An 11,480-nucleotide genomic window follows, 5' to 3' on the forward strand; every position below is an offset into this window, starting at 1 on the left:
GTGTACGTGCCACCCATGAGGTGATGTAAATGCTGTCGTCTGCACTGTATACAAAACAAAGGCACTGTATGTAACAAAACACAGTAGGTGAGAGAAATAATGAGTACAGAAGTTCTGAGTTTCACATGCAACAGGCTATTCTTTCTTTAATTCGGTCTACATAACCTTTAAGAGAACAGAGTAAGGATATAAAATCTAAAGTCTTGCATATATTTGAATTTATAGAAATGTTCTGAACTCTCAGAAGTGAAATTGATCCTTATGGACAGAGGCTACAATAAGTGCCATAATACTAAGTATGAGGTTGACATACAGTATGGTATTCCGTTTTATTATGTTTAATTAAGTAATTGATCTTTAGCCACAAATTATTAAAGTGGCTGAAACTGATTCCATGAGAGGTTGAAAATTATTCAGTTTCTTGCTGTTTTTGTTTGTTGCTGTCTTTCTGTTTACAACATACAGCGAATACTGCTGAACACATTGATAAAATTATATGTTAGTATTAATCACATCCCACATTCAAAGTATTTTTTTCTTACCCTTGAATTTTCCTAAAACTCTGTGTGAGGATGTTATTGAATTGTACATGTGAAGATGGGTGTTATAATTAATGTATAATATATATGTACATCGAATACTTTTACTCAAAAACATCTTGTATGAGCATCTAATTCTCTGTGAGTAACAAATGAGTCACAACATAAAATCATTTCTTTATTCATAAATTTTATTTTGTCCCTTTCAGGCAATTAAAAATAGATTCTCTTTTTTTTTTTTATTGCGTTTCCTCACATTGCTATTTCACAGACCTTGACATATTTCTCCATAAATAATGTACAAAATACATTTTTTCTTTGAACACAAATAAATATTGTAATAAATATATTAGTTTAAGTTAAACAACAAAAGGCAACCAATAACCGAAAGGAATACTGCGGTGTTAAAGTCCCTGAACCAGGTTGTCAAACAAACAGGGTACAATAAAAGATGGGGTGCAATTTGCAAATTAGCAAAGATAACAGAATGTTTTACAGAACCAAATCTTATAAAACATGTCAGGATATAAATTTTAGATCTAACCTCACTGACAGACATTTTTCAACTAGCACACTTTGATCTTTCAGCATTCTGCAACAAACATGCTTGCACCCCAGGTCTCAGAAAAATTACACATATACCCACACATGCATGTATACAGACACACACACACACACACACACACGTACACACAGAGCAGAGTGAAGTTTGAAGCTTTGGTTGAATGCTACTGAGAGACTTGACAGTTTCTCCCATTTGAATTAGCTGTAAAGTGCATATCACAGATAAAATGGCATCAATGACACATGTCAGGTCTCACTGATTAAGGCTACTGAATCAAACATACTGTTTGTGGCACCAAGAGTAAATAGCCTATGTGGCAGAGAGAATCATTAAGGCACAGGAATTAATGATTATCACTAAAAATAAGCCATTTTGATCACTACACATTTATGGTAAGTATAAACCAGGCTATATACTGGTACTGTCAAGACCTACAGAGGAGTTATTTTTATGGAAGACCACATACAAAGGTCTAATAGGCTACACAATATTTTAAAGTATAAAAATAGAGTCTGATAACATTTGGGTACTAAACTCATCTAGTATATGTAGTTTATCCAAGATGAGTTTCATTTTTACAAACATAAATTAAGAACTTTAAGTGTTGTGTCATCAAAAGTTGACTTGTCCTGATCAGTTCTGGATTTGAGGAAAGTCCAGATGAATGTACACAGTTAACAAGGTGTCAGTTCTCTTCTGCTCTCTCCCTTTGGATCCGTTTAGTCAGACAGGGACAGGCGTTCAAACACAGTGAGCCTCTTGGAGGTTGATCCATCAAATGTTGGAGACTCACTTCCACTGGAACCCCCACTGCTGCTGCTGTAGCTGTCCTCCAGGGAGTCTTCAGAAGAGAAACGCTGGAGTCCAGTGGGCTTCAAGAATCCTCCATGGCTTCCAGGAACAGGGAACAGCTTGCTGTCCTGCTGGTGTTTGTCCTCTGTACTGGAGAAGGCTCTGATGTTGCTGCTGTTAAAGTTATTTCCATGGCCACACACACAACGTGAGGCCTTTGTCTCCAGGATGAGAGGAATGTTGTGGATGTCTCCAGCACTGGCACGGGACTGATGGTTACCAAACTGAAATGCTGTTGCCTCCCGTGGCAGGGAGTCACCAAACACTGGTGAGAGGAGATCAGCAGGAGGTGGAGAGACAGAAGGAGCACGACTGAACCCCATATTAGGGTCATTGAAGGATGAAGGGAATGATGGAGGAGGTGAGCTGCGTGAGGAACCTAGGAACCCGGCGAAGCTGACACTCTGGCGGAGCTGGTGGCGAATTGATGGGGGAGTTGGTTGCTGCTGGTTCTGGAATTTGGCAGACGGTAATGGACTTCCGCTCATTTTGTCCTCATGGATGAAGTGGCAGCGTGAGCCATAGGGGCAGTAGCCAAAGTTGTAGAAGGTTCTGCAGGGCTCTGTCTTGTACTTGGGGTGGCGGTACAGTCCTCGAAGCTCTGCCTCGCCATGGGCAAACTGACACTTACTGCCATACTTGCAACTGCCGGTTTCCTGGAAACCACGGCACAGTTCAGTCTTGTAACGATTAGGGGACACCATTGGTTGGACCTGGGCTGGTAGGGTAGATGAGGGAGGGAAGCCTGGTGGTGGAGCCACAGTAGTAGCAGGGCCTGCGGGAAAAGCCTCCAGGTTCTTCAGTTGTCCGAAGGGGGAGAGCAGGCTGCTGCTGGTTTCGGTCAGGCTCATGGATCGGTCGGGCCTGAAGGGGAGCTGTTTTGGTTTGGAGACAGGGCCCTGGCTCCAGATGTTGGATGACCAGATGCTGTTGTCATTATAGTTGACATGCTCAGTGCTTGTGCTGTGGCTCGAGGAGGCAGAGGAGGAGGGGGGCGAGAAGAAGGAGGCTGACCGATTCAGCCGACTTTGCCCTGGGACTTTGAGTTGAGACTGTGGCAGGAGCAAGTTATCATCTGGGTCCAGGTTCATGAAGTTCTGTTACAGATGGTTGACATAGTTAACAGTAAATAAGAGTAAAAATGAATAGTTACAGACAATGATGCTACTAATTTCAAACCAATAAACAACATGTTGAATATTCATCTGTTTGTTTTTTTTTTAATCTTTTTCCCCCAACAAATCTAGTTTAAGATAATAAAGTATTTATACAGCTAAAGAAACTTATTCTAGAGCAGATTCATGTTTCAGATCTTTTATTTCTTCAAGGCAAAAAATTAGACAAAAATGTCATTAAAAATCCAATCGTAAAATACAAATGAATACTAGAAGTTACATTTGCTTTATCTGCCATTTGCATGAAACATACAACTTATGTGTACATAACTGCAGTTTTTGTTTTCTATTTGAATACTCTGCTAATGGAAGATGGGAAACAAACAACCAAGCAATGACTGTCTCTCTTATCTCTTTAAAACTGAGAAAACCTTTGTGACAAAACTTAGCTCAGAAGGAATTCACTATCAAATCAGTGAATCCCAGGGGGAAAAAAACTGAGCAGGAATAAACAAATACTTAGTTACAGAGCGAGCCCAACCCAACTTGGTGAAGCTTTTTTTTTTCTTCCAAAACAATATGAAAAATTCACAGAGTTTGACTCACCTTTGAGTAGATGTTGTCAAGCATTTCGGACATGCTGTACTCCTTTGGCAAAAAGAAGAAGATTCAGCTCCGATCCCTGGTAGACTCTTTGATATTTGTGTCCAGACTTGCAAGTTTACTGTGTGCTCTGCGCATTGGATTTTATAGAAGTCTGGGTCTGGGCGGAGTTTAAAAACTCTGTGTTCCCGGATGACCCTCCCTCCACCTCAGGTTTCATAGTGAGCTCAGCTCAGAGAAGGGCGGGTAGTAAATTAAAAAAAAAAAAAAAAAAAAAAAGAAAAAAAAAAGAAGGAAAGAAAGAAACCATGTATTTTTAGCCAGTTGTGAAATGCTTCAGTTTCGTAGGCATGAGAAAGCAAAGTGATTATTTACATAGTTTACAAGTTTTTCTTTTGTTAATTTATTTTAATTTTGTACATGTTCATTCCTATGAGTGATCAGAAGTTCTATAAAAAAGCAAAAAAAGAAAAACCACAAACCAAAAAAACGGATTAATCAGCTCAGCCCTGTGAAATTTTTCAGGATCCAAAGCATCCAGATGTGAAATGGTAAAGAGGACTGTTTGTTAGACCTACACACTGATCCTTTTCATCCCACTCAGTCAAGTAAAGGAGGGCTTTTCTGTAGTAAACATGTAGGTCAACACAGGCACCTAATCATGTATTTACAGCATATACACTCCTATGACTAATGATGGGTTTTCAGGAAGTATTAAATCATCTTGTCTCTGATCACATACTGTAAAGCCTCTGCGTATTTTTACCTACAGAAACATGTATGTGTTTACCAGAACACATACATTCACATTTCCCCATGTTTCCTCCAGTTTCTGTGATGATTACAACAAAGCTTGAACAATCACTGGAAGATTCCAGCAGTTACCAGATCACAACCAATAAGTATTGATTAGTAGAAGGCAGAAACCTTTGGGCTGAAAAGATAGAAGTGAGTAAAAATAAATATTAGGGTCAAGTAATCTAAATAAACCTGAACCATGGACTCTCAGCTGCTACCTGTACATTACAAGGTTTTTATTTTAAGCTTAGCCCTTTATACTCAGCACTGGGTTTTGTATTTTTTTTTGCACTTGTGTGACCATAATATCATTTTTTTTTTCAAATTTTACATTAACCATACCACGCATATTTTTTGAAGATTGTTCTTTACAGAACATTCACAACCTTGTCCCACTTTTGATTGCAAATCTCAGATAAACTTCACAAGCAAATGTGGAGATGTTATCCTTCGATTGTTGTGGGGGCCTGGTGTTTTGTTTTTGAGTACTGTTGATTTCCATAGTGAGCGTTTCAGCAGTTTTTGTTTTTGTTTTCCATCAAGAATTCAGAGTAGCGTGGAAGCGTGGATGCTGTTCCCTGACAGTAACAGTGTGTGTGTGTGTGTGTGCGTGCATGCGTGCATGTGTGTGATTTGGCTGTTTTTTTTTTTTTTTTTTAGTTGTTGGGTTTTTTTTTTACACAATGTCTGACTTTCGAGGATATAAAAATGCCACACCCTCTTCTTGCCCAGTATAAATACACTTATGGCACATTAAATTAGTCATACATCTCATAATAGTGTCGGAGCAAAGCTCTGCCTCTGACTTGGTTTATTTGATCAAACATGTGTATTGATGGTTAATTAATTAAATCAGAGGCTTATCAAATTTAGAATGATAAGATATTATTGTGAGTTAACAGTGAGATATGTGGGAAATGCCACAAGAGAATGCTGAAAGATTTAAAGAAAGAGTCGCCTGACATGGTGAAACTCTAATTAATAACCAATAACTCCAGATCTACAAATTTTCCATTTTACAAGACTGCTGATATCAGCTAATCAGAAGAATTCATTATTTTTTGCTGCTGTGGCTTGGTCACCCACTCACATGAGTCACATTCAGTCCTGGCAATGACGCTACATATGTTCTAATAGATGTTGCGCAAGTGTAAAAAAGTCACAGCAATATTGATCACTAAGCAGTAATGCATAACATTGGGAAACAGACGGGTGCCTCCATAAAACCTGTCAGAATCATCCTGAGGCCAGTATACATAACACACAAGGATTATAAATTGTGCAGAAAGGCACACAGAAGTACTGAGAAACAAGCTCATGAATAATACCTCGTAATAATTTCAGGTTAAACAAAATGTTATTTGTCTTATTAAAATGTAGGCAATTTCCAAAAAATGTGATCCAGTCATTGTGACTTTCAGGTCGATGATGTAAGACTTTATTTGATATCTATCTCTAAGACATTAATGATTTGGCAAAAGGTTTAGCTGCTATATTTTACTTCACAGTTGTTAAAAAAAAAAAAAGCATTCAATATTCCAGTAAAAGTAACAATACCACAATATGCAAATTGGCTGATACATTACAGAAGCATTCACAATAGCATCTGTGGTCAAGACAGCTCTTTAATTCTACCTACATCAGTTCATGCAGTCAACGAAAAAATTCCAAAACATATATCACACAACTCTACTGGAGTAAAACGTCTAAATGTCTTGCAAAATGAAAGAACACACAAAGAAATAAAATATTAAAATTTACAATATCTGAGTCAATATTGCAAAGTTACTGCATGCGAGTAACTTCTCACTTCTGCTCCAAGAAACACTGATCCTTAGTTTCACTACATCTTTACCGCCAGAAGACATCCCAGTTCTCAGTGTACTTTCTTAAGTGTATTCCCACATAGTAACTCTCCCTACATGTGTTTTTTTTGTCACCAGTTACATCAGAGCCTTGAACTTTCTCTGAATTAATGACTTGAGTGGTGATAAAAGTACAATCCTTTTTTTTTTTTTTAATTGATTTGTTGGTGCTTTTGAAAATTACTGTAATGAACAGTTGCATTCACACTTTGAGATAAGCCATATGGAAGCTTCCAGTGAGAATTAAACCCACCGTCATGTGCCAGCGTCACAACACACAGGCCTCTTACGCAGTCAAATGGTCAGACTGACAGGCTGACCGAAGCCACACGGGCATCTCATGTTCCGCTAATAATAACTGCAGCTGGATATAAATAACTTATCTTACAGCATTAGATACAAATCTACAAGAAAAAAAAAATCTCTTTCTTATTTTTTCCTCGACTCTCTCCAGACTTTCTCTAACTGGCCTGCCAGTAAATTGGACCAGAGGTAAAAGCAAATGGCGGCAGTGACATGTGTGTTGGTAGTAAGTGTTTTTCTGTGTTTTGTGGTGACCTCGCCCTACTTGCTTCTGCTCTGCTCTTGCATTTAGTTGCATGGAAAGTCACTTGAACAGGGAGGGGCACTCACACAAACACAAGCTCATAGGAGCATTCCTGCTGATGGTGGCTTCCAGGTTGTTGTTTTTTTTTTCCCTTGGTGACTAAGCGAGTGTGCTTAATGCCAACGGGGTTTTTTCTTGAGTGACATGCCAGCGTACATGTAGTTTTCTGACATGTTAAGGCATGCTCTCACATTGCTGCGTCAGCGAGTGCTAATACAAAGTGGGTTGTGGGAAGTAGAATGAAAAATGGAGGGAATAGGTTGCAGAGCTGAGTATAATAATGAATCCTCAAATGGAAATCCCTTCATAGCAAAAATTCATTGCGCTAATGTTTTTTTCCTTTCTTGTCAGATAAATCTTAATAACCTAATAGACAAAACCTGCAGTTATGTTGTAAAAACTGAATAAAATCTCCTTTTTTTGGTATAAAAGGAAACTGATATTCTGTATTTATTGTAACTGTAAAACATAAAAGAGAATAAGAATTTGTAATAAGTCATAAAGAATATATCTCACATCCATATAGTGTGCCCGCATGTGTCTGTGTACTGTGACTGTGTAATGTCACTAAGCCATGTTGATGGATCATTAACTAAAACAGACCTGTGTTTTCCCTTATCAACCATGCGGCCTCTGCATTTACTTGCAAGTCCATCAGGGCAGCAGATAAGTGGTTGAAAACTTACAGAAAGTCAGTACAGTTTCTCCTCAGTTACTTTTGGACACCTTTTGATTCTTGCATGTTGAATTTAACATTATAATATAATTGTCTTGCTGGTATACAACTAATATAAAATATATGAAACCAATGATTCTGATTAAAGGTGAAAGTTTTCAGAACATTAAAAAAGTAAAAGTAGCAATTCAACAGTATAAATACCAGGAAGAGTCCAAATCTTACTTAAGTATGAGCCCATAAATATAGTCAGCAACGTGTACTTATATACTTAAAGGTATAAAAATGAAGGATCTATTGTTATTAATGGTGACAATCTACTGTTGCAAATGCTTGTTTTGGAACTAATTTATATAGTACATTGTGTCTTGTAATCTGTAAAGTATGTCATATTTTATAACGTGATTACATGGGTGTTATAAAAAAAAAATGTATTCTTAGAAAGGTCACTTGCTGCCAATTAAATATACTGGAACAAAAAGTACAGTATTTCCCTCTGTATTGTAGTAGGGTAATAAATACTGGACTAAAGGATGGCAGAATTGTTAAAATTGCAAAAATGAATGCAAAATATTCAAAATATCTAAGTTTAGAATTTTGAATTTTCAGTATTATAAATTATCAAAGTCATGCTCAACTGTGTTTAGGTGCCACTGTTCAAAACAACTTTACTAGTTTCTATTGTCACTTGACACTTGCTATTCTGCCCTAACAGGAGGGAAACTGTGAGGAACCTCTGGAGTCTGACTCACCCTGGATGGTTGCAAAGTGCCAAATCATCATCATATGGCTCGTGATGACAACCAGATCAACACAGGGAGAAGACGATAAAGGTTTCCATTATGCTGAAACAAAAGTGAGGGTGACAATGATGGTGATGATGGAGATTAGCTGTTGTGATCTTTTAACATTTTATTTTTGAAACATTTGTTCGCTTTAGTCCCTGGCTTTAGACAACATTATGCCCCTGATCCCTCCACTCTATCACTTTAGTTTCAGTTTTTTAACGGCCTTAACCTCAGGCCCAGTTTGACTTGAAGCCCCTGGTGGATGCAGTTTAACCCAGCTGTGAGTCTAACAAGTGACACTTTGCAAATATTTAATCCCACACAGCATTGCTATGGTGACATGCCAAACATTGCGCAGACACAGGTTTGACGGTAACTTAGCAACAATCATGGAGCAGGGTTGCAGAGCTAACATGGCTGCCAAAGAAAAATGATGAGACTGAGCTGCTGGTGTCTCTGAATTTAACAGGTGATTCATCAGGATGGGGGGGTTGCAGAAGAACAGCAGGGATGAGAGCATGAGGAGGGAAAGTGAGTCAGTGGTTGGTCAAGAGCCCATGTTGATTTTACAGCTGGGGAAAGTACCTGCCTCTCCAAATACATATTTGGAGAGGGAGGCAAACAGTCACCATCTCTATCTTATATATGTCATGTAACAGATAAGCATGTTTCTTTGTCCATCTCTATCTTATATATGTCATGTAACAGATAAGCATGTTTCTTTGTAGATTAATTTGATAATGTAGAGACTGTGGACTTTGGCATGTCATGCACTGAATATACACTACACCACAGTGCTCTGAGAATGGGCAAACACATACGTTACTATGAGGGTTATTTGACTTGGCATATCTACTCTTTATACAATGGAACAAATAGCTCTGAGAGGGTTTCTGACTGAAGTCACAGTGCAAACAGGGCTGTTTTAAAGCAGCAGAAGTGTGATGTGTATGGTGTGAATGGAACTGAATCTTGTTTCGCATGCCTATACTATACTCTAAATGGGCTCTGGATCATTATAGTATTAAAAATAATGTTACCCTCCAAAAAAAAAAAAAAAAAAAAAATCCCTTCGCATAGTGTTTTGGCGATACACGTATGATGTCCTCTGCAACTTCATTTTCTTACTTGCGTGCTTATATTTTTTTATTTTTTGTTGTTGTCCCTGGCCAGATGTTAAGAAGACACCCTAAAAATACAAATAGTGTACTTAACATAGCAGATCCAAAATGAAATGTTGTTTAAGTAAGTATAGCCGTTAGCTGTAATACAGACTGATTAAGAACAAAGCAGGAAACTTAATAAAAAACTTTAGATGATATTAAAGTTACACTGTTTTCACTGAGGCGTTATGCTATAGCAGGCTGGAGACTTTGAGAAATCCCCACATCTTGTAACAGTTGCCTGTCTTTCTGTTTACATCAGTCCCTACACTGAGTAAATCATGAGCACCATTACCAGTAATCCTGCAGGTCAAACTGCACAATGACTGATCAGAATTTTTTTGTGTGTATCTCACCATATGGGAGCAACAGAGAAACTAGAGTCAGTCATTTGGCAATCCGAACCTGGTGTTTTCCTTTCTCAAATATTGCACTGACCCTTATTTCCATAAATCAGTTACCTAACATGTTTCCTGGTCTCTTCTGTACTGCCTTGCACATTAACCCCATTTTTTTTTTCTAGTATACTTTTTTCTAGTTTTGTTTTATCAAGGCTGATTCATGTTAGTCATTAATAATAGGGATATAATTGGGGTGTTACATGAAGAAGATGGGGTTATGATAAATGATAAAGCACATTGGCACTTATTAAATTACAAGTGATGTCTTCTGTGTGGATAAAACATTGGAGAATCATGAAAAAAGAACTTGTGTCAATCTATAGACAAGCATCGACTCTAGCTTAGGCACTGAGGTCACCTCAGCATTATGTTAGACTGGTTAGACTTGTTTCTGCAAGGTTTCTTTTCAAAACAGGATCAGCTGTTATGCAGCTCAACATGCAGAAGCAAGAGTAAACAAGACTAGGTCAAAACCTAGCATATAGGGCCACATATTGTCAATGTGAGAGAATGTGGTCACTGTATTATAGGGGTCAGTTTCTATCATTTCAATTCCTGGACACTTGTGATGCAAATTCCCACTAGCACATTAATGGTAATTCCCATAAATGTGTTAGCTTCAACAAACTAAGCACTAGTTATTTAACCCCTAATAATTACAATAATAGCAACATGTAAGTAAAGAAAGCAAAACTGAAAGTTTGATAGCTTGTGTGCCCCCCCCCCATGATGAACGTATAGAAAACAGTTGGCACCAGGGCAACAGCCAATGAAGGAACACCCACACTTGGCTGGCTGGACCTGTCGTGTAACTTCACCTCGCAGCTCAGTCACAGATAACTGCATCTGGTGCAGCCCAGCCAAAGAAGTGATCACTGTGCAAAACACACACACACACACAGACTTTTCTGTCAGACAGAGAAATTACATAAAGCACTGCAAATGTACAGAATGTGCAAATGTACTAATTTTACAAATCTCTTTAATAATGAGGAAATGTGTTTCCTGCTTCCTCTATCAGCTCAGAAGTGTGGTTTTGGAGGACTTTTTGCTCTGGGCCAACCTTCACAAAGAGACAGATGTTCAGATAGAAATAGTAATAATTTAAATGCTTTGCTAAATTTTTACCATGACAGTTAAAACTGCAGTTTACGATAATGCTTTTGTTTTCCAGCATGAAACATAAAAGTTGCCTTTCTGTCTCAGAGGAGTCAGAAGTGGAGGATTTCTTGTAACCAAGGAAAATCTGAAATGTGCATGTGTGTATGTGTGTGTGTGTGTGTGTGTTTGTGTTTGTGTTTGTGTGTGTGTGTGGACACGTAGTTGTGGGGACAAAAGTCTGTGAGGATACTGTGAGGACCTTACTTATGAGGACGAAATGCAAATCCCACAACATAGAACATTATATATTAAGGAGAACACTTTAACGTTAGGCTGAGGTTAGGGTTAGGTTAAGGATAGGGTTAGGATTAAGTGATGTTTGTTGTTATGGTTAGGTGGTGGTTAAG

The 11,480-nt window shown here is 38.1% G+C and overlaps 1 protein-coding gene across 1 annotated transcript; it reads right to left on the bottom strand.

The window, feature by feature from the left end:
* Positions 1 to 712: 712 nt before the first annotated feature.
* Positions 713 to 3,830, bottom strand: zgc:162730 (uncharacterized protein LOC564559 homolog). The gene is made up of 2 exons (XM_046388860.1): positions 3,678 to 3,830; positions 713 to 3,053 (listed from the first exon to the last, which is right to left on the bottom strand). Exons 1-2 carry the CDS (start codon positions 3,708 to 3,710, stop codon positions 1,824 to 1,826), a joined length of 1,263 nt encoding a protein of 420 aa, XP_046244816.1. The 5' UTR covers positions 3,711 to 3,830; the 3' UTR covers positions 713 to 1,823.
* Between the last annotated feature and the right edge of the window lie 7,650 nt (positions 3,831 to 11,480).

Source organism: Scatophagus argus, chromosome 5, assembly GCF_020382885.2.
Source record: "Scatophagus argus isolate fScaArg1 chromosome 5, fScaArg1.pri, whole genome shotgun sequence".
NCBI classification, from domain to species: Eukaryota; Metazoa; Chordata; class Actinopteri; family Scatophagidae; genus Scatophagus; species Scatophagus argus.

What these genes read in the sequence shown, in the direction of transcription:
- zgc:162730 (XM_046388860.1), bottom strand. Translation starts at nt 3,710, where the DNA reads ATGTCCGAAATGCTTGACAACATCTACTCAAAG. An exon ending in TTGACAACATCTACTCAAAG is followed by an intron (nt 3,054 to 3,677) that starts GTGAGTCAAACT and finishes CATCTGTAACAG; the next exon opens with AACTTCATGAACCTGGACCC.